Source organism: Malus sylvestris, chromosome 14, assembly GCF_916048215.2.
Source record: "Malus sylvestris chromosome 14, drMalSylv7.2, whole genome shotgun sequence".
Taxonomy (NCBI): Eukaryota; Viridiplantae; Streptophyta; class Magnoliopsida; order Rosales; family Rosaceae; genus Malus; species Malus sylvestris.
Window position 1 is genome coordinate 2,957,792 of NC_062273.1, and position 22,981 is coordinate 2,980,772.

The following is a 22,981-nucleotide window of genomic DNA, read 5'->3' on the forward strand; positions in this document are numbered from 1 at the left end:
CTTTTTGTTAAAGTTTCTGTACATTCTTTTGGGGTCATGAGTGATAATTTGTAACCCCCCACTTGACTTCGCTAATATATCATTTCTACTCCTAATACGCCGCCTCAGCCTCCTATTTTCCTCCTAATACGCCATTTTTACTAGGTCATATCATTGAGTTGTCAAGCAAATGAACAGAAAGTTAGACATGCCCTTGAATTGAAACGTTTGGTAAACTATAGGGTCAAAATTAGCATAATTAAAACCAAATGGACTAAACTAAATTTGGTGTAAACTACAGGGATCAAAGATTTCAAAAGTAAAATTTGGCCAATAACAAGAGTTGTCGTTAGAGGATAAGCGACCGTCGTTTTTCTCAACCCTGTCTCTGTTCGGAAGAAGAGGGAGGAGGGCGTTCCGGATGGGTATACGTACCCGTCTCTCGTTAGCACGTTCCGGGAGGCCGGGAAATACATGGTCGGCGGTGAGGCGTGGGGCTGATGGGATGTGTTTGTTGCAACAAGTTTGAATGATTTGTATGGAAAATGTAGGGAGGATGCGCGCGCGCGTAAGGTGTTTGATGAAATGTCTGAGTTGTTTTCAACAAATATGTGAAGGCATTTTGTTTGCTGAAAGTCTAACTCATCGCCTCGAGTAAGAGAATGGCGACATAAATGTGGCTCATTGGAGATCTTATAACGCCATGGAGTTAGCACTTCGGGATTGAAATGCGCGCTTATGACCGTGATCTTTTTCTGGTACTGTCGTCTGGATGCTGTTAGGAAGTGAACCATATCGTGTATATGATTCCCTCTTCACCAAATTCGGGTGCCAGTTATTCCAGCATAGACTCAAATTAGACTTCTGAGTGCTTGGAGAAATTTCAAGAGCAAAGGTTGGATGTTTTTAGAAGTGAAGATAGTACAATGTTTATACTCAGTCATTAGCAACATGGCTTTCTAAGTATGCTTTGCTTAGTTGATTAGGGTAATCGCCAAGCGATATGAGTGCTGAAAGGTGCAGCATTTATTTTCTAAAACATTTTTACATTCGTGTTCCTTGTTTCTAGAATTGCAGAGTGAACCATGTTCCTACTGAGTGTTGACAACATGGCGATCAAAGTATGAGATTGCAGACGCTGCATGAAATTCTGCTCCTATTGGAAGAGCCTCCTCATCGATAAAAAAGTAGGGAGAGTGCAAGTGTTGGCCCGATTTCAGAGTCTCGTTCTTTATCCCAACCACAAAGATTGCAGCAGCAGTCTTCTCTGCGAAGAAGCTGAAATCCTCTGCACCCATAGTCAGTGGCATAAGATGAACATTAGGTTTCCCAACAAGGACCTCACCGACATTCTTCACATGTTCGTACAGTGCATCGTCATTCTTCATCGCCGGATGAGGCAGTGGTCTGTCCTCCATGAAGTCGACCACAGCAGTACATCGATACACGGCTGCTTGCTGCTCTATGATCTGTAAGTGCAATATATTTAGTCAAGTCTACTTACATTGAATAGACATTTATGATATTTGATAAGATGGCGATATGTACACCTCTTTGATCCTTTCTTGGAGATATGAGAGACCCTCAGAAGTCAAGCTTCGATAAGTTCCCCCGACTTTCACACTGTCAGGGATCACATTTCCTGCTTGACCTCCCTGTATGTACCCAACTGTTACCACCTACATGATACAAAGATGAATGGATCAAAATTGTTGTTCTAAATTGCTAGTATAATTTTGAAATGTACAACTTCATTTACGAAACTTTTGATTGATTTTCACAGAAGAAAAAGGAAGGGATTAAGATTACTCTGGATTCAAGTGGATCTGTCTCTCGAGACACAATCTGTTGGAGTGCAAGGGTTATAGAGGCTGCTGCAGGAATTGGGTCCCTGGCCTCATGAGGGGATGATCCATGCCCTCCTTTTCCTTGTATTGTAGCCTCAAAGAGCCCTACGCCAGCAAGTACTGCCCCAGGCCTCGAAGCTATGGCACCAGTTGGTACTGATGGAAAAACATGTATGCTCAAGATGGCATCAATGTCATTCAAAACATCGTCTTTTAACATATGGTAAGCTCCAGCGTAACCCTCCTCTCCCGGCTGGAAAACTAGTTTCACGGTTCCCTTCGATAACATGTTGAAATATTAAAACCTGCAAAGTAGTAGATTGGTAGCTTTTGCTGTTAAACACAATGTATTCATCTACCTTCAACAAATCTCTTTTGTTTTGAAGCAACTTGGCTGCTCCAAGTAGCATTGCGACGTGAGAATCATGACCACAAGCATGCATCTTTCCATCAACTTTGCTCTTGTATTCCCAATCTACCAATTCCTTCAAAACATTAAAATTCGTTTCAAGGAATCAGATTTCAATTAAGCAGCTAGTCAAAAGCACTTCCAACTACATTTGACGAAACTACTTAAAGGTGATTTTGGATCATAGAAGCATTTTCTACATAAACAACTGCCACTAGGGGCAGATTGATGCATGGACCAGGGTGGTTCGAGGACCACCCACAAGTCCAAAGAAGCACCTATAAGGACTTTCGAGGGGAGGAGGATTCTCTACCCTCCTATTCCCATCCCCTTCCATCCCCTCATCTCACATATTGCTTTTTGTCTTATTATCTCTATAAAAAAATCAATATAAGATATTGACGCGGCTTAACCGTGACCGTTCAAATAGGAGGGCATGGAAGGGTAGAGAGATTAGGAGGGTAGATAATCCTCCTCCCTACCGAGGACCACCCAACGGCCTGGGCATGTGGTGGAGGAGAGAAGATCATCATGGTTGTGAAAATGCTGTGCAGTGCAACAGAAGCTTTTAATCAATAAGAAATATCTAATTTCAAACAAAGATGAGCATAGAGAAGACCAACATGACTCTACTATTCTTGGTTCCAACGAAGAAGAAACTCTCCCTTTGTTTCCCACGTGAACAACTCCTCATTTTCCTTTTTCTTATTTTTTCATTATTATCCAACCAGGTTGCATCACCAGCAATTTAATTAATAAAGGGATGGTGTATACAATTTTTCTTTTTTAAATTCATTATAAATTCATACAAGCTCTGGAAAATATTCTGTAAAGTACTACAAACTCGTGTAATCACAACTTTCATCTCATACCGTCAAATTCTTTAAAATACTTAAACAATAGTTCTAATATTTTTCTATGTTATATTTTAAATAAGTATAATTTTTTAGTGCAAATAGGCACTTATCTATATAATTTATAATAAATTTACTTAAATCCGCTTAGACTTCTACCTAGACCTCGTCTATGCGCATAGGCGTTAGGCCTCAACCCGATGTCTGCCTAGCGCAAGCATACCTTGATTAGGACAACCCGATGTTAGAATTCTAGATCGGCCACTAACTGGCAGGTGCTTTCTTCATGAAGCACTCCAAGTGCTTTTTAGGTACCTCTTGAAGTTTTAATAGAATTTCAATATATTTATAATAAAAACCCTTCTAACAAAAGCAATTACACGTAAGTGGAACTTGAAAATACACTTGCTGGAAATACATGGGCCAAATTCGATGAAATTGAAAATACATGCAGAGAAGTGGAACTTTGAAGAAAAATTGGAAATAGTCTGAACTATTGAAGAAAAATTGAACGGTGTAGGTTAAAAAAGTGTTCTGGCCCAATTTCTAGAGAGAGAGAGAGAGAGAGAGAGAGAGAGAGAACCTGGAGAGGGAGGGCATCCATGTCAGCTCTAAGAGCAAAGACTGGTTTAGAGCCAGAGCCAATATAAGCCACCACCCCAGTCTTGGCAACAGGCCACTTGTACCCAACTCCCAGCGAGTCGAGCTCGGTCCTGACGAGTTCACTCGTCCTGTGCTCCTGGAATCCCAGCTCCGGGTACTGGTGGATCCTCCTCCTCAACCCTCTCATCCATTCGAAAAACTCGGGCTCCCTCGCCGACGCCAGCAGCTCTTGAGTCAGCGACTCGAGCTCCAGTCCATCTCCGGCAGCACAAGAATGCTGATCAAACAGTGCGGCAGCTGATGACAGTAACAAGAAGGAGGTGAAGAAAGTGAAAAACCCCATTGGAAAATTATCTTGAAAGATTCCAAGAGCAAGAACGTTATGTATTAACTTCAAATTATTACAAAAGACAAACAGCTTAGCATTTCAAATTTCTCATAAGTTCAAACCGGTAGCTCTCACATTGATTGACACGTGATTGAGGAAGTAGTTGGTCGCTGGATTTAGCCAATAATGGATAAGCATCTTGTTTTGTGGTGATTGGTGTGTCAATTTAAAAGTTATGGTTTAGAGCGAGTGATCGAATGTGATTGTGTTTTAGCTTTAAAAAGGCAAGGAATATTTAAGTTTGGGTGAGGGTTAAATAATGGAGCAAAAGGACGTGTAATTTTTTATTCATATGAAGTTGTGTTATTGACGGAATGTCGTAATAGTATAGTACTTGGCGTGTAAATTTCTCATATAGTATTTTTATTTCTTTTTTATTAATTTAAAAAATAGTAATTTTCTATTATTAATTGCCCAAACAATTCATTTTACGAACTGCAGATACTACTAGATAATTACTATTTACTAAGATAATAATTGCCTTTGCCCAGGCCCAGTTGACGGGGCAATTATTGCCTTAGTGGGGTTGGCTTTTGCTCTTATTGTGTCTCTTTATATAATAGATAGGAGTTTTAGGGTACTAATGTGTCATATCCTAACTTACCAACTATACTTATTTTCTGGAGTGTATGAGTGGCTAGGATCTATCTACAGTACATGCGTGCAAATCTTAGCATTTATGTAGATAGGAATAATAGCACACGCCTACAAGAGTTAGATCTTTGCAACTCCTGCTTTGGAGTCATACAAGTATGAATGACCCAAATTAACTTACACATAGGGCCGCCCCTAAGGGTAGTCCTTGTAGGCGCCCGCCTAGGACCCTCACTTCGGAGTGGCCCTAAAATTTTTATATATCCTGTAAATAACATATGAATATAGAAAAAGTAAGAAATTTCATAATTCTATTTGTTGGTGCAATGGAAATGTTCAGCTTCCTTTCTCTTTGGGGTGTTAAGTTCGAAACATGGGGTTGCCTTTTTAGTCACTAGTTTTTTCTTGTTTTTCAAATTTACTCCCTATCCATATGTCCAAATCCATATAAAGTTAGAAAACTCAAGTCTATTTGCAATCGTTTTTTCCTTCAACTTTTGAATCTCTCAATTTCTATCGAATGTTTCAATCAACGATTACATGGTCTTGAAGATTGTATTTTAAGGTAATCAAAACTTTGAACTTATATTTTTCTTTTCAATAATTTATTATTCAATGGATTATTTTAATATTCAATTCGTTGGTATGATGTTGATTTTAGGAAAAAAAAACACAAGAAAAACAATTGGCGTTGTTGAATTTACTGGACTCATCAATCAAGTTTTATTGTTTTTTACTCTCTTGATCAAGTTTTATTGTTCAACACTCTCAATCTTAGACTCTTTGATTGTAGTCATTTAGTACATTTGCGTTAAAAAATGTGAGACGTGTATAATGTTTGTAAATCTATCTTCTTTTGATATTAATTTTTAATGATATTTGATGTAGAAATATAATTTTTAATGTAGTTAACGAATTTATTTTTATACATATTAATGTACAAAAATTCGGAGATTAGACAACTTTAAGGCTCCACTTTGAAGGCTCGCCTAGAGTCCCCAAATTCTCATGCCGGCCCTGCCCACACACGCAAACTTATGTGAGTAGAAGCTGAAATCCTCTGCTCCATGATCACCGGTTGAAGCTCCACATTAGGTTCCCGGAGTAGGGCCTCGCCAACCTTCTTCGCGTGCTCGTACAATGCTTCGTTCTTAATCATCACTGGATAATGCAGCGGTGTTTCCTCCATGAAGTCCACCGTACCCTCAAATCGATTCACGGCTGCTTGCAGTTCTATGATCTGCAAGTGGAACCTAACTGTAAGAGAGGCTATACTCGCAATGCACTCACCTTGGTAAAATGACCTAGTAATTTACCGAGTCCTTCTACAGTATGTGATGCACCAATTTATGAACGGCTAGATTGGAATGCTTTCTAGGGTAAAAGCTGCATATTTTTAGAAGTGAAGATAGTACAAAGTTTCTACTCGGACTTTAGCGCCATGGCTTTCCAAGTATGCTCTCCTTTGTTAAATATTTTTATCTTCTGTGTTCCTTATTTCTAGAATTGAAGTGTGGACCATGTTCCTACTCAGTGCAGACATCATGGCCGTCGAAGTATGAGATTGCAGCCGCTGCATGAAGTGCTGCTCCTACTGGAAGAGAGTCCTCGTTGATAAAAAAGTAGGGTGAGTGCAAGTTTTGGTCCGACTTTAGAGTCTCATTCTTTATCCCAAGAACAAAAATTGCAGCAGCAGTCTTCTCCGCGAAGTAAGTGAAATCCTCCGAACCCATAGTCAGTGGCAGAAGATGAACATTAGATTTCCCAAGGAGGACGTCACCGACATTCTTCACATGTTCATACAGTGCATCGTCATTCTTCATCGCGGGATGAGGCAGTTGTCTGTCCTCCATGTAGTCCACCACATCAGTACATCGATACACAGCTGCTTGCTGCTCTATGATCTGTAAGTGGAACATATTTTGTCGAGTGTAATTAAATTGAATAGACTTTTACAATATATGAAGATTTAAGGACTCGTATGTTAAAGGAAAGTATATTTGGTTAAACCTGATTGTAGGGATTGTAAATAGTCAATGATCTGGTTAGAGCTATCATAGGACCAGATCGCAATCAACTTGTAATTAGAGATTGGTTACCTAGAATAGGCTGCATCTGATTGTATAAAGCTTGTATCCTTATATGAATGAATATACTGGAAAATAAACCATTCAGCGAACACTTCAATTTTCACATGGCATCAGAGCACCGATCCTGGTGACTCTAGGCGTCCATTCCACTTCCGCTACAAACACAACCCAAATTTTTTCCAACACACACACACAACCAACATGGGTGATGAAAAACCAGCAGAGATGGTGCCATATGCATCCGACCCTCTCATCCTACACCACTCAGATTCACCAAGTCTCGTCTTGGTTTCACAGCTCCTCGACGGACACAACTACGGACAGTGGAGCCGCTCTATGCGTATCGCTCTCAGTGCCAAGAACAAACTTGGGTTCATTGATGGATCAATCAAGTGCCTTGCAATTACTGATGCCAAATTTTCAATTTGGCAGAGATGCAACGACATGGTCTTGTCATGGATTTGGCAGTCTGTGCAAGGCAACATCGCACGCAGCATACTCTACTGCAAATCTGCATCTGCAGCGTGGAAGGATCTTGAGGATCGATTCTTGGAAGGAAATGATTCCAGGATCTACCAAATTCGACAAGAAATCATCGAACACCGACAAGGACAACTATCTGTTTCAGACTATTACACCTAGTTAAAGGCTCTTTGGGATGAATTGGCTTCGTATTATGAACCAATTGCTTGCTATTGTGAGGGATCCAAGACTCGTGTAGCAAGGGAGGAAAAAGAGAAAGTCATGCAATTTTTGATGGGCTTGAACGAGACTTACTCAACCATACGAGGCTCCATCTTAATGATGAATCCGCTCCCTGATACGTGACGTGCCCACGGGTTGGTTCTGCAACACGAACGCCAAATGGATGTGGCAAATCATCGTGAACCTGCTGCCCACGTGATGCAAACACATCGGTCCACCACGCCAAAGGGAAGGTCTGCACCTGGTAGTTCCAGTTCACGCAAAGTGTCCAAATGCAGCTACTATGATGGCTCACATTCCGTGGAGCGCTGTTACTTTCTTATTGGGTTCCCCGAAGGTCATAAGTGGCATGGGAAGCATGTGCTACCAAAAAACAAATGCCCAAATCCGATAGCCCACAATGTCGAAGCATCTCAATCACAATCCACCCATACAGACGCAACCAAGGCCACATCTTCCAATGGCCCAACGTTCACAACCGAAGAGTACCATCAACTTCTTGCCTTGCTTCGCTCTGGAAACGGTAAAATTACACCACTTGCGAATGCAACAGGTATTGTCACACCCGCATGTAATATGACGAAACATGACTTGCATTTAACCCTTTACTGGATTATAGATAGTGGGGCATCTGATCACATATCACATTCACCATTAACACATAATCAGATTGATGCTGAAAATGATTTTGTGGGATTACCAAATGGGGGAACGGCAGACATTAAGAGCATTGGATCCGTAAAACTATCACATGAATTATTACTTGATGAAGTTCTTCATGTTCCAAAATTCCGTGTCAATTTATTATCTGTGAGTAAACTCACACGGGCTCTACAATGTATCGTAATATTCTTTCCGGATTTTTGTGTTATACAGGACATGGATACGAAGAGGACGATTGGCCTGGGCAAGCAATTTAATGGGCTATATTACCTTACGCCAAGTCAAAATCCCCATCTTACCAACCATGTTAGCCGCACCACCAGTCTCTGGCATCAACGCTTGGGCCACCCCTTTACACACCCTTTACATTTTTTGTCAAAAACAATTCCAGAAATAATGTTCGATTCCAAACATGTTTGTGAAGTTTGCCCTTTGGCAAAACAAACTCGATTGTCTTTTACTTCTAGTTCAATTCAATCCACTGCACCTTTCGACTTAATTCATTGTGACATTTGGGGGCCTCACAAAGTTCCCACACATTTCGGGACACATTATTTTCTCACCATTATGGATGATTTTACTCGTTTTACATGGGTGCATCTTATGCGTTTTAAATCCGATACACAAACACTATTGACATCATTCTTCTCTTGGGTCAAAACTCAATTTCACAAAAACATCAAAATCCTACGCGCTGACAATGGTGGAGAGTTCCTCTCCATGCGCACTTTTTTAGACACCCATGGCACCATTTTTTAGCATTCATGCGTTCACACCCCTCAACAAAATGGGGTTGTTGAATGTAAACATCGACATTTTTTGAATATTGGGCATGCACTTCGTTTCCAAGCCAATTTACCATTAAAATTTTAGGGAGATAGTGTTCAAACCGCATGCTATCTCATCAACCGCATTCCCACACCCTTATTATCCCATAAATCTCCCTACGAATTTTTACATGGTCACTTGCCCAATTACTCTCACCTTCGCGTGTTCGGATGTCTTTGTTATGCCACCAACCTTCACCCAAAACACAAGTTTGACACTCGTGCTCGCCGTTGTCTTTTCCTTGGATATCCCCTTGGTCAGAAAAGTTATCGTGTTTATGACCTCGAAACGCATAACATCTCCACTTCCCGCGATGTCCACTTCCATGAAACAATTTTTCCCTTTGCCCACTCACCATCTGAACATGAGGATGACTCCCTCGTTCTTCCACTTATTTCTCCGGACTCATTACCCATTCTGCCCAGTACACCATCTCTCGGCCCACACTATCTTAGCCCAGACCTAGATGCCTTGAACCACAACACTACCCCACCTCCCACTTTCCCATCCCCAGTTCCCGACACCAATTCCCAATCCCCAACCCCTTCCCCATCCCCACCAGAGACCGCTCCGATCTCACCAACTACTGCCACCCATTCTCTCGCCTTACCTGCCTTTCCACCTGCACCGTCTCCACAACCTCCTATTCGACACTCTTCTCGCCTGACCTGACCCCCTGTTTATCTTAAAGATTATGTGGCCCATCATGCTGCTTTGCTTGCGCCTGTCGTCGTCTCTTCCTCCGTGTCCAGCACCCATCATCCCCATCACCGGTATGTCTTTTATGCCTCCTTATCTCCTGCTCATCAGACTTTCATCCATAATGTTTCTTATTAGATGGAACCCACATCCTATGACCAAGCCCGCCATGACCCTAATTGGGTCGCTGCCATGACCACTGAACTCCGAGCTCTCGAAGAAAATCAAACATGAAGCATGGTCTCTTTGCCTGCTGGTCATCGTGCCATTGGATGCAAGTGGGTTTTCAAAATAAAATACAATTCGGATGGTACAATTGAGCGGTACAAAGCCTGACTCGTTGCCAAGGGTTTTGCTCAACCCGAGGGGATCGATTACAAGGAAACTTTTGCCCCTGTTGCTAAGCTAATCACTGTGTGATGCTTGTTGACTGTTGCTGCTGTTCGTCATTGGCCCTTACATCAGATGGATGTGCAAAACGCTTTCCTTCATGGTGAACTCCACGAAGAAGTGTATATGTTGCCTCCTCCTGGTTACCGTCGACAGGGGGAGCGTGTTGTATGTCGACTCCAAAAGTCTTTGTACGGACTTAAGCAAGCGTCCCGCAGTTGGTTTCAGAAATTTTCCTCTGCCATCCATGACACTGGATTCACACAATCTAGGGCTGATTATTCCTTGTTTACCAAGGTCTCTGGGAGCTCCATTACCATTGTTTTATTATATGTTGATGACATGGTTATTACAGGAAATAATGATAGAGCAATCAATGATCTCAAGCAATTCCTTAGCCGTTGCTTTCGAATTAAAGACCTTGGACCCCTAAAGTACTTTCTTGGAGTTGAAGTTGCATGGTCCAAAGCTGGCATTACCATCAGTCAGCGCAAGTACACACTTGACTTACTGGAAGAGGCGGGTTTACTTGGTGCGAAGCCATCAAAGGTCCCAATGGAACCTGACTTAGTGCTACTACCCACTGGTAGTGATCCTCTCAAAGATCCTACGCAATACCGACGAATGATTGGGAAATTAATATACTTGACAATCACAAGACCGGAGATCACATATGCCGTCAACACCCTGAGTCAATTCATGCATGAACCTAGGCGACATCATCTTGACGCAGCACATAGACTTATTCGATACCTTTAAAATGCTCCTGGACAAGGTTTGCTGTTTTCTTCTCAAAGTAAGCTAAATTTGATTGGCTATTGTGATGCGGATTGGGCACGTTGTCCGATTACTCGCCGTTCAGTTATAGGTTATTGCATTTTTCTGGGCAACTCACTCATATCTTGGAAGAGCAAAAAACAGGTCACAGTAGCACAATCATCTGCCGAAGCAGAGTACCGTTCCATGGCTGCAGCAACTTGTGAACTCACTTGGTTGAGATACTTATTGAAGGATTTGCAAATAACCCATCCTAGTCCGGCGAAGCTGTTTTGTAATAATCAAGCTGCATTACACATTGCAATGAATCCTGTGTTCCATGAGCGCACCAAACACATTGAGCTTGATTGCCACACCATTCGTGAGAGGATTCAAAGAAGAGAAATCAAGACAGCCTATGTACACACTGGGGAACAAGTGGCTGACATGTTTACTAAGCCACTATGAACACCTGCTTTCCATTTGCATCTCCGCAAGTTAGGCGTTCTTGACATCTACACTCCAACTTGAGGGGGAGTGTTAAAGGAAAGTATATTTGGTTAAACATGATTGTAGGGATTGTAAATAGTCAATGATCTGGTTAAAGCTATCATAGGACCAGATTGCAATTGTGGATGCAAATTTCTTCCTCCTCGATCTTGGACGATTTTGCAGCTACAAAACAATTAACACCTTAGGTTAAGGCCAAGAGCCTCACGCACCCACGATGAATGGGGGGGGCTTTGGCCGAAGAACCTCCGATGCCAAAGTTAGAATTTAGAGAGAAAGAGTGTTTAGAGAATTTTGGGATTTTTGCCAAAGTGTTGGAATTGGCTTTTTGGTGAGAAATGAGAGTATATTTATAGGGATAGGAGGTGGCTAGGGTTTTTTGGGTTTGATTTAGGTTTAATTAGCCAATTTATTTGGCTATTAAACATAAAATGAATGTTTTGGTGGTTTTTTGTATAATTGGCTAATCAATGTCACAAAAAAGGAAAATTATGGTGAAAAAAAGAAGGAAATGGCCGGCTCCCTTTGGAGAAGGGATAACCGGCCTTTAGGGTGATTTTTGGGCTTAATTTGGTGATGTAATTAGCCTTTAATATATTGATTATATTAATTGGTTGAGGATGTTATGGAATGTTTGAAATAAATGGCTAATTGAATAAGGAAAAAATGAGGTAAAAACATATATGGAATGAAATAGGTTTTGAATTGTTACCCATTTTGGGTACTCCTGACTTGGTTGATGGATGATTCTCCACTGCTCGCGTGTAGGAAACCCGGTATGCCTCGAGGGTATTTTTGTCCTCTTTTGTCCAAAAGTCCACGTGTCGCCTAGTGAATATTTTTTGCTCCACAAATGCCCCCACACCTGTTGGGCTGCTCGCAGAAAAGGGCAGCAGGTGTAGAGATCTTCTTACTTTAGGAAACTTAAGACTGCTTCCTATTTTGATGTTGATTCTCTCTTTAATAGGAAATTAGATCCTTCTAGGAAAAGGAAATAAATTTCTCTCAAAGCCTATTTAAGTCCACTTTAAGTGGGTTATTAAGTCAACTTTGGAGAGCGATTTATTCTACCCTACAAGAGAGAGATAGCTTAGAGGATATTTGTTCCCCCTCCTCTAGCAATCTTCTACATCTTGCCCGTGCAAATGACCGTCTTTCGTTGCTTTCTTCATCTTCTTCGTGCCGCACCAATGTAAGAAAAATTTAATTTTTCTTACCTTATTCTTGGATAGTGCTATTGCGGGGTAGCCGTCGGGGTGGTGCAGCACGTCGGCTGGCAGGGGCCAGGAGCTGGCTCGGCATGGGTTGAGGAGATGTCGTGGCAGGGACCACTGCTTGGGTAGATTGGCTTAGCTTGAGCCAAAGGCAGCTTGTGCAGCTGGGGTCGAGGATTGCGGTGCTGGGGCGCAGTGCTAGGCGAGCCGCATGGCTCATGTCCTTTGGGCTCTTGGACCTGACCCGGCGATTGAGAGAAATAAGGAGATTGCGGGTCTCATGGGCTGCTGGAATGTTAGGCATGCAGGCCTCCTGCCTGCTGGAATGCTGGGTTGAGCTCCCTTGCTGAGTACCATGAATGTCGTTGGCTGCTTAGTCCTTTTTGCTGAAAGAAATGTGGGCTGCTCCAGAAAGAGGAGGTAAAGAGGATCAAGGCGGATGCATTGGCTCGTCTGATCGCTGTCGTGAAGCTTACTATGAATGAAGATGGAAAGAAGAGATCTTCCCCGCCTGCTCATGAGATGCCAGTTAAGAAAAAACTAAAGACTTCTTCTGCTGCTCATGAGGGTCCGCTTGCTACCGAGAGGTATGTGATTGACATGACTTCTTCCAATGGGAAGAAAAATAAGGCTGCTAGATCTGAGCATATGGCGTCTTCCATGTTGAGAATGGCTAGTACAATTGTGGATAAGATTGCTCAGCGTAAAGGTTTTATCATGCCCCTAGTGCCGAAGTCTGTACCAGGACGTTCTTTGGGAGCCAAGTCCGGTTCACCTTTGTAGAGACTTGCTATTATGAAGAGTGGTAAGGTGGACTCTGCTGCTAAAGTGGCGCCAAAGCCTGCTTCCTTTGCTGTTGAGATTGATTCGCCTCATATTCAAGATCTTAAGCTTGCAATTTATGAGCTTCGTTTTGCTGCTTATGCTAAGAAGGGAGTGGATGAGCTTCTCTATTTCGCCATAAGACTTGCTTGCTTTTATTTTTAAAGCTTCCATTGGTGAAGTAGTTGGAGAAGTTAGTGCCCAGACTGGGGCAGCCGAGGGTGAAGCGCCGGATGATGCTGCTGCTAAGAGCGTTACGACTGTTGAAGGTGTGGCGACCGAGTAGTCGTGGGATGTCCAAGCTGCTGTAGTGTAGTATTTTAGGTAGCCTTTAGGATTTTCTTTGTTTTTCCTTGTAGCTCTTGTTTTGCTTGAACTCTTTCGGCCTTTGCTAGTTGTTTATAAACATGTTTTCCTTCGTTTTTCTTCATCTTCACTTCTTTTGTTCATGCCCTAACCTTTAGACTTGATAGACTAGTGGCAGGCATGCTACTTTTTTATAAGCAGACAAGCTCGCGTAGCCTATGCAGCCGTAGGTGTTGGTGTAGAACTTTGCAAAGTTGTTAGCCATAGGGTTGGCAGCCGGATGCCTTACTTACAGAAGCAGACAAGTCCGCGTAACCACTAGGTTGTTAACCTTGACTTTCTTCAATTCCGTAGGTTACGTAGCAAGTATCACAACACTTTAGGACTTGGTGTAGGTTGTTCCGCGCTTGGCAGAGGTGAAGCTTATCGACTACGTAGCATGTCGGTAGTGGATAAAACTTCGTATATGCGCGCTAGCTTGTTTAACCTTTCACAAGAATGTGTGGTTGCATAAGTCTAGCGCTGCTTTACTGCTCGAAGGGCAAGCCGTAGGCAGTCTTCCGGAATCCGTAGGCTACCTTAGTGCACTCGGTAGCAACTTTAGGATTCCAGGGCAGCCGTCCATCGAATGTACTGCGTAATGTGCCCTCTCCGTCTCTAGGGCCCGGTTCCCCACGGATTAGGCCAAGAGACCCAAAATCCTTCAGTTAGCTAAGCCTTGAAAAAGACCATTGCGGCTACTTCTAGGAATCCTGGCGCAAGCCATCGTGCATCTAGTTATACTAGGGCAGCCAGGCTCATCCACATCTGGATATTCGGAGTGTAAAGTTTATCCTCCCGTCTTGGAGAGCTGACCCATATGGGTGTCGGGGAATTGGTTTACCCTCTCGCACTGGAGAACAATTAGTTTACCCTCTCGCACTGGAGAGCATGGTTGGTCCCTCGGGGGGCGCAATTCCTGCGATGAGTCCCTAAGAAGGGCGCAGTCTTCTTTTGAAGTGCCAGAGTGATCAGTTGTTCTAAGCATGCAGCCGAGCCAAGTTGTGATTACTTCTGAATTCCTCATTGAAAAACGAGTGAAACAAACGAGAACTTAGCTGTAAGGTAGGAACTGCATAACAACTGGATAGTCCTCGACTTGTGAGATGGTGCCCGTCGAGCTTCTTGAGTCTTCGGGCTTTGATGTAGTGGGAGGTCACACATGGTACTTCTTCAGATTGTAGGCGCTCCACTACTTTTCGATCTTTTTATCGTTCCATGGTAGCGGGGGTATAATTACTCTTGCCGCCTATTCTGCTGAGCTTGTACAGACCTTCCCAGATGAGATCCATCTTTTTTGATGTTTCGGCCTGCCTATTGCCTTGAGGATATCTCGGCATGGACATATGCTGCTTGGTGCCATATTTTTGGAAGAACTTCGCCAAATCTTTGCCCATGAATTGCAGGCCGTTGTTGGTGACGATTGATTAAGGGATGCCAAATCGGTAAATGATGTTCCTCCATATGAAGCGCTCTATGTCCGTCTGAATCGTGGTCGTCATGGGCTCTGCTTCCACCTATTTGGTGAAGTAGTCGGTTGCCACGAACCACGGCTGCTCGCGAGCCTTTGTAGTTGGATGCGCCGTTGACATGCGAATGCCAGAAATCTCCATTGAAGGAATATGTGCGGCTAAAGTGTGATCGACTGCCTTCGGGGCATCGTTGGGCCGAGTTGTTACGTTCGTCAGAAAACTTTGCATCTGCCAGGGTCTACGCCTTTATTGTCGCCGGTTTGGATTCGGCGGAATAGTGCGTCATGATGATGACTGCAGGTAACTGTAGAATACAGGTAGTCGGGCCCCCAGCTCTTCTCGCATGATGGTAGAGCTTATTGCTACTTTAGATACCGTCAAACATGCGAATAAGTTCTCCGCTGCTTCTAGGGAGGTGATGTCGGGTACTTCTTCAAGTCCTTGAATATGCATTGGCGAGCCTCATCCCAAAGTGCATGCTTCTCTGCTAAAGCAAAAGAGTCTGCTAGAGTTAGATCTTCTTTCATGATCAATTTTCCGAATAGCGGGTGGTCTGCTGGAAGTCCTTTTTGGAAGGCTGCTCTAGCTATCGAGTCATTGCATCCGACTATTTTTACCTTCTCTACTTTGAACCTTCTCACATAGTCGCGAAACGACTCTTTTGGGTTCTTCTTGACATCGAACAAATGGTCAGACTTCTTTTTGATCGAGCGATAGGATGAATATTCTTTGGTGAAAACCAAAGAAAGTTCGTAGAAATTCCGGATGGATTGTGGCGGCAGGGTGTAGAACCAATCTTGCGCCTCGCCTTGTAGAGTGGTGGCGAATATCTTGCACATGAGATCATCGTTGTTTCGATAAAGGATCATTGCACTTTGGTAACGTTTTAAGTGTCTCTCCGGGTCTTCATCCCCTTTGAAAGATGTGAAATGTGGCATGGTGAACTCGCGTGGAGGCTCTGCCTGCTCGATTTCCTTCGTGAAAGGTGACCTGCTTATGTTGGTTATGTTCCGTCGTAGTGCCTCGTCGGTGACCTCGTTGCGTTGGAAATCATGTAATCGCTTGGTCAAGAATCTCTCTACTTCTTCCTGAATTTGCCTTTGTTGGGGTAGCGGAGCTCTCGGCTGCCCCCAGTCATGACTTGCTGGTCTAGGCTGCTCTTCCATGTGTTTGGCTCGTCTATGCCGCAGATGCAGTGCATGTGGTGCGTTCCTAGTAGGCGAGCGAGTTCTTCGCAGGCTGCTGGTTGAACTTGAGCTGGATTGAGTGACTGCTTCTCTCCGTCCGTCGTGCTGCCTACTCTGATGTGAGGTGGATGACGCTCCTTGTGGGCTTAGCTACGAATAGACATTTTTCCCGGAAGGTTGTTCATGTTGACTATCGGAGTATGACCCCAACCGTGAATGTATGCTCCTCCGTTGGCCTAGTCGAGAGTGCATGCTCCTTCGTGCTCTAAGACGGGAATGTACACTGCCCAAACGTTCGGCTCGTGGCTGGTCGAGTGGCTGCTTACCGGGACGCTGCTGGAAATGTCCGTCTGCCATTATCTTACTTCGGGATACCTCGTCCGGGGCACGTTGGATCCCTGATGCGTTGCAAAAGTTGATTCACCAAGGTTGTCTGTTGTGCAAGGGCGCTCGTCAACTCTATGACTTGTCGAGACAAGTGTTGTTCGCCATTTGGATTGGAAGAGCTTGGAAGGAATGCGCCTCCTTGGGCAGTTGAAGGGTGGTAGACTCCGGGCGCAAGATTTGAGTTGGGAAATGTCAAATCTGCGAAAAAATGTGGTGAGAATGCTTCCGGCTCGATGGTAGGTCCAGAAGGTTGAGATAGTCTTGGGCCGACTTGGGCTGCTTGGAAAGCCACGGGAGCAGTTTGGGCCTTGAGAGTGGGCTGCTCGTCGGGAGCAGGCTGCTTGGCAGGAGCAGGTTGGGCCGTGAGAGTGGGCTGCTCGACGGAAGCAGGCTGGACTACGGGAGTGGGCTGCTCGTCGGGAGCAGGCTGCTTGGCAGGAGCAGGTTGGGCCACGGGAGTGGGTTGTTCGACTGAAGCAGGCTGAGCCATGGGAGTGGGCTGCTCGTCGGGAGCAGGCTACTTGGCAGGAGCAGGCTGGGCCACTGGAGTGGGCTGCTCGACGGAAGCAGGCTGGGCCACGGGAATGGGCTGCTCGACGGAAGCAGGCTGGGTCCGAGAGCAGGTTGGGCCGTGAGAATGGGCTGCTCGACGGAAGCAGGCTGGACCACGGGAGTGGGCTGCTCGTCGGGAGCAGGCTGGGCCACGAGAGCAGGCTGCTTGGCAGGAGCAGGGTGGGCCACGGGAGTGGGCTGTTCGACTGAAGCAGGCTGGGCCACGGGAGTGGGCTGCTCGTCGGGAGCAGGCTGCTTGGCAGGAGCAGGCTGGGCCACGGGAGTGGGCTGCTCGATGGAAGCAGACTGGACCACGGGAGTGAGCTGCTCGTCGGGAGCAGGCTGGGCCACGAGAGCAGGTTGCTTGGCGGGAGCAGGCTGGGCCACGGGAGCGGACTGCTCGTCGGGAGCAGGCTGGGTCACGAGAGCAGGCTACTTGGCAGGAGCAGGCTGGGCCGCGAGAGCAGGTTGCTTGGCGGGAGCAGACTGCTTAGAATGTGATGCAAGCGAATGCGAGGCTTGGGCCCGGGCCCGTGCAAACTTGGATGGCACGACTTGGGCCGTGGCCTTGGTGTCGTGAGCCTTGGATGACACGGCTCGAGCCGTGGTGAAGGCACCATGGACCTCGCCACGGGTGGCTACCGAGGTAGCCACCGTGGTGGTTCCCATGGTGGAAACTCGTGGTGGTGGTGTTGCTCCACTTATTGTCGCATTTAACCTCACGGATCTCCGCAATCCCATTTCTTGAACATTAGAATTTTCACTCGTGGAATTTTCTAAATTTCTAGCCATTATATTTTGCTTATACGTTTTATCAAAGAACCTTTGCAAGTAAAAAATTCTAATAATAAGAACGTATGAAAAATATTCAAATGGACTAGAAAATAAAGAAAAAACCTTTTTGTGCGAGAGTCTTCTACGAGTATGGATTTCAACTCTCAATGAAAGCACCAATTTGTGGATGCAAATTTCTTCCTCCTCGATCTTGGACGATTTTGCAGCTACAAAACAATTAACACCTTAGGTTAAGGCCAAGAGCCTCACGCACCCACGATGAATGGGGGGGGCTTTGGCCGAAGAACCTCCGATGCCAAAGTTAGAATTTAGAGAGAAAGAGTGTTTAGAGAATTTTGGGATTTTTGCCAAAGTGTTGGAATTGGCTTTTTGGTGAGAAATGAGAGTATATTTATAGGGATAGGAGGTGGCTAGGGTTTTTTGGGTTTGATTTAGGTTTAATTAGCCAATTTATTTGGCTATTAAACATAAAATGAATATTTTGGTGGTTTTTTGTATAATTGGCTAATCAATGTCACAAAAAAGGAAAATTATGGTGAAAAAAAGAAGGAAATGGCCGGCTCCCTTTGGAGAAGGGATAACCGGCCTTTAGGGTGATTTTTGGGCTTAATTTGGTGATGTAATTAGCCTTTAATATATTGATTATATTAATTGGTTGAGGATGTTATGGAATGTTTGAAATAAATGGCTAATTGAATAAGGAAAAAATGAGGTAAAAACATATATGGAATGAAATAGGTTTTGAATTGTTACCCATTTTGGGTACTCCTGACTTGGTTGATGGATGATTCTCCACTGCTCGCGTGTAGGAAACCCGGTATGCCTCGAGGGTATTTTTGTCCTCTTTTGTCCAAAAGTTCACGTGTCGCCTAGTGAATATTTTTGGCTCCACAGCAATCAACTTGTAATTAGAGATTGGTTACCTAGAATAGGCTGCATCTGATTGTGTAAAGCTTGTATCCTTGTATGAATGAATATACTGGAAAATAAACCATTCAGCGAACACTTCAATTTTCACATCATAAACCTCTTTTATCCTTTCTTGGAGATAGGAGAGACCCTCAGAAGTCAAGCCGCGATAAGTTCCCCCGACTTTCACACCGTCGGGAATCACATTTCCTGCCTGACCTCCTTGTATGTAGCCAACTGTTACAACCTACGTGATACGAAGATGAATGGATCAGAATTGTTGGTTCTAAATTGCTGGTATAATACTCAAATGTACAACTTCATTTACGAAGCTTTTAATTGATTTTCACCGAAGAAAAAGGAAGGGATTAAGATTACTCTGGAATCAAACGGATCTGTCTCTCGAGACACAATCTGTTGGAGTGCAAGGGTTATAGAGGCTGCTGCAGGAATTGGGTCCCTAGTCTCATGAGGGATGACCCGTGCCCTCCTTTTCCTTGTATAGTAGCCTCAAAGAGCCCTACGCCGGCAAGTATTACCCCGGGCCTCGAAGCTATGGCACCAGTTGGTAATGATGGTGAAACATGTATGCTCAAGATGGCATCAATATCATTCAAAACACCGTCTTTTAGCATATGGTAAGCACCGGCATAACCCTCCTCTCCCGGCTGGAAAACTAGTTTCGCGGTTCCCTTTGATAACATGTCGAAGTATTAGGACTTGCAAAGTAGTAGATCGGAAGTTTTTAAAACAAAATATGTAGCTTTTCGTCCACCTTCAACAAATCTGTTTTGTTTTGAAGCAACTTGGCTGCTCCGAGTAGCATTGCGACATGAGAATCATGACCACAAGCATGCATCTTTCCATTAACTTTGCTCTTGTAATCCCACTCTACCAATTCCTTCAAAACAATAAAAATGGTTTCAAGGAATCAGATCATTTATAATACCTAGTCAAAAGCACTTCGGACTACTTTTGGTGGGAAAAAAAAAAGAAAGTGATTTTGGATCAAGCGTTTTTTTAGATAAAGACTAGGAAGTGCTCTTTAAACATCTCTTGAATTTTTAATAAAATTTCAATATGTTTAATATAATTAAGACACTTCTAGCAGAAACAGTTGTGAGCAGTCCGCAAATGACACGTAATGTGGAACTTGAAAATACACTAATTGTAAATACATGGGCCAAATTCAATGAAATTGAAAATACAGGCACGGAAGTGGAACTTTGAGCAAACTACATAGGTTAAAACAAAGTGTTTTAACCAGTGCGTCCTGGGTTCAAGTCTTCTTTTCCCTTGATGTACAATTAGTATAGACTATCGCTATAATAAAAATAAAAATAAAAGTGTTTTAGCCCAATTTGTAGAGAGAGAGAGAACCTGGAGAGGGAGGGCATCCATGTCAGCTCTAAGAGCAAAGACTGGTTTAGAGCCAGAGCCAATAGAAGCCACCACCCCAGTCTTGGCAACAGGCCACTTGTACCCAACTCCCAGCGTGTCGAGCTCGGTCCTGACGAGTTCACTTGTCCTGTGCTCCTGGAATCCCAGCTCCGGGTACTGGTGGATCCTCCTCCTCAACCCTCTCATCCATTCGAAAAACTCGGGCTCCATCGCCGATGCCAGCAGCTCTCGAGTCAGCAACTCTAGCTCTGGTCCATCTCCGGTAGCACAAGAATGCTGATCAAACAGTGTAGCAGCAGCAGCTGATGACAGTAACATGGAGGTGAAGAAAGTGAAAATTTCCATTGGAAAAATTTTCTTGTAAAAAAGTTATTGAAAGCGCTTTTACGATTCAGAATTGTTTTTAAGGCTTAAATTAAACAACTGGTAGCTCACATTTGTTAATGTTTTTATTTAAATGCGATGTTTTTATTTAAATGTGAAGGGCAAGGAATGTGTGAGTTTTGGGAAGGGTACAAAATAATGGAGCAAAAGAGGGGTAACAAACATCAATACTGACGAGTTTGTTGTGTCTTGGGATACTCTACCTCTTAAATAAGGAAACGATTTTCACATTTACGTTTTTTTTTGGTATGATCTTTTTCCTTTATTTGTATTCTTTGATTCTTTTTAAATCTACACGATTCAACAACTAGAGAAAAAGAATGAGATGAGTGGGAAAATCATTTTCTGTTTAGATAAATAGGAGATGAGCACTAAGATAAGTTGAGTGTACAAGTGATGAAATTGCTTTGTGGTTTCATAATCATGATTGGTCAAGATCAATATGCACGCCCATTAGACAACTAATCCTAGCATTTCTCTAGACAAGATTAGTGGCACATACATGTGTGAGTTGATCCTCATCACTAGTGGCGGATCTAGGATACGAACATTTGGGGGGTCTAAGTGTTTCTAATAGAAACTGAGCGGGAAGTACGCAAAATAATTTTTTGTTCAAATACTTGGTGGGCTTGTTGTCGTAAGCGAAACTATGTATACACGACCACTCCAAGCATTTTCTTAGATAATATTTACTTTCAAAATAAAATTACAAAGGTTATGGATGGAGTACCCTTCAAATTTCTCGCTCCTCCAGTCTCTTTTTATTTAAACGGTGACTATTAAACTACGTTAACTTCTTGTATTAATTTTTTTTTTAGAAAAAGAAAAACAAAGAGAAAAGTGAGGGATTATATTTAGCTTCAAATAGTAAGGCTAAAATGCCAAATCAAAATAAAATTACAGAGATTGAAATCTTAAACTTTATGGCAGATTCTGATTTACAAGCCCCAAGAGTTAGCCCAAATGACGAAGGTGGCTGAGAAATGAGTTAGAATTAAACTAGGTCGAATGTTTGATTCTTTTTAGTCGTAACTGTTGTAAATTGAAATAAAAAGGAACGAAGTTACTCAAAAAAATGTAGAAGCCTTTAGAGGTAAGTGATTCTTGGGTTGAGTCGCGGATTAAGTCGCTCTCTTTAAGACGTTTCGCGGCTTTGCCCAAAGTGTGCAAGCAGTTTTCAAACACCACGTCGTCCCAGGATAAAACAGTCCAGAACCTTCTTCTTCTTATAGGTTCTTCCTTGCACAATGAAAGAACCTTTGAACTCACACCTTTTCTATATGTTGATTTCAGAACTCAATTTAAAAAAAATAATAAGCTGTTGTTTCTTCTTTTTTTCTCCTCTGTGTTTTCTCCAAGTATTAAAAGAAGACAACGTGTAAGTAGAAGTAGACATTTCATCAACATTTAATTTAAACATCCCATCAGTAGCATATCCCTTTCCCACAAAAACCCCATTTTTAGTGAGAGTATACGTATATGCTCCAATGGTTTGAGTGAATCTAACCTTGTTGAGAAGAAAGCCTGAGACCAGATTCTTCCTTATCGCTGGAGCGTGCATCACATCTTTTAGTATCATGGTTTTTCCAGAGGTGAACTTCAACTCCACCTCTCCAGTACTAGCAACATCAGTTAAGTGCAAATCACCCAACAACACCTTCCTTCCCTCAGCCACATAATAGGTCTTGAAAAAGGAACGATCATAGCAAACATGGCGAGAAGCGCCCGTGTCCACCCACCATCCCTCGAATCCATCAACTACGTTGATTTCTGATATCATTGCAATCAGTTGCTCTTCAACAAGATTTGCCTGAGAAGCAGAGTTTGCCTTATAATGCATGGCAGATTGAATACATCTTAAAATTGTTGTAACCTGAAATAGAAAGGAACGAAGTTACCCGAAAAAAATGTAGAAGCCTTGAGTGGTGAGTGATTCTTGGGTTGAGTCGCGGACTAAGTTGCTCTCTTTAAGATGTTTCGCGGCTCTGCCCAAAGTGTGCAAGTAGTTTTCAAACACCACGTTGTCCCAGGATAAAACAGCCCAAAACCTTCTTCTTCTGATAGGTTCTTCCTTGCACAATGAAAGAACCTTTGAACTCACACATTTTCTATATGTTGCTTTCAGAACTCAATTTAAAAAAATAATAAGCTGTTGTTTTTTTTTTCTCCTCTGTGTTTTCTTCGAAACAGGGAACATA

The 22,981-nt window shown here is 43.3% G+C and overlaps 2 protein-coding genes and 1 pseudogene across 2 annotated transcripts; 1 reads left to right on the forward strand and 2 right to left on the reverse strand.

The window, feature by feature from the left end:
- Window positions 1-860: 860 nt before the first annotated feature.
- LOC126600910 (IAA-amino acid hydrolase ILR1) lies at window positions 861-4,117 on the reverse strand. The gene is made up of 5 exons (XM_050267616.1): window positions 3,673-4,117; window positions 2,186-2,311; window positions 1,789-2,103; window positions 1,530-1,658; window positions 861-1,448 (listed from the first exon to the last, which is right to left on the reverse strand). The coding sequence occupies exons 1-5, from the start codon at window positions 4,033-4,035 to the stop codon at window positions 1,071-1,073; spliced, it is 1,311 nt and encodes a 436-aa protein (XP_050123573.1). The 5' UTR covers window positions 4,036-4,117; the 3' UTR covers window positions 861-1,070.
- Window positions 4,118-5,529: 1,412 nt separating this feature from the next.
- On the reverse strand, window positions 5,530-20,816 carry LOC126600909 (IAA-amino acid hydrolase ILR1-like; annotated as a pseudogene).
- On the forward strand, window positions 6,845-8,631 carry LOC126600914 (uncharacterized). Its single transcript, XM_050267619.1, has 2 exons — window positions 6,845-8,022; window positions 8,346-8,631. The coding sequence occupies exons 1-2, from the start codon at window positions 7,629-7,631 to the stop codon at window positions 8,387-8,389; spliced, it is 438 nt and encodes a 145-aa protein (XP_050123576.1). The 5' UTR covers window positions 6,845-7,628; the 3' UTR covers window positions 8,390-8,631.
- Window positions 20,817-22,981: the final 2,165 nt, after the last annotated feature.

Excerpts from the sequence above, each read along its gene's own strand:
- LOC126600910 (XM_050267616.1), bottom strand. The coding sequence starts at position 4,035 with ATGGGGTTTTTCACTTTCTTCACCTCCTTCTTGTTACTGTCATCAGCT. Across the intron at positions 2,312-3,672 it reads TGGATGCCCTCCCTCTCCAG|GAATTGGTAGATTGGGAATA; the intron begins GTTCTCTCTCTC and ends AATGTTTTGAAG. Across the intron at positions 1,449-1,529 it reads TCCAAGAAAGGATCAAAGAG|ATCATAGAGCAGCAAGCAGC; the intron begins GTGTACATATCG and ends TTGCACTTACAG.
- LOC126600914 (XM_050267619.1), top strand. The coding sequence starts at position 7,629 with ATGGATGTGGCAAATCATCGTGAACCTGCTGCCCACGTGATGCAAACA. Across the intron at positions 8,023-8,345 it reads ACCACTTGCGAATGCAACAG|GACATGGATACGAAGAGGAC; the intron begins GTATTGTCACAC and ends TGTGTTATACAG.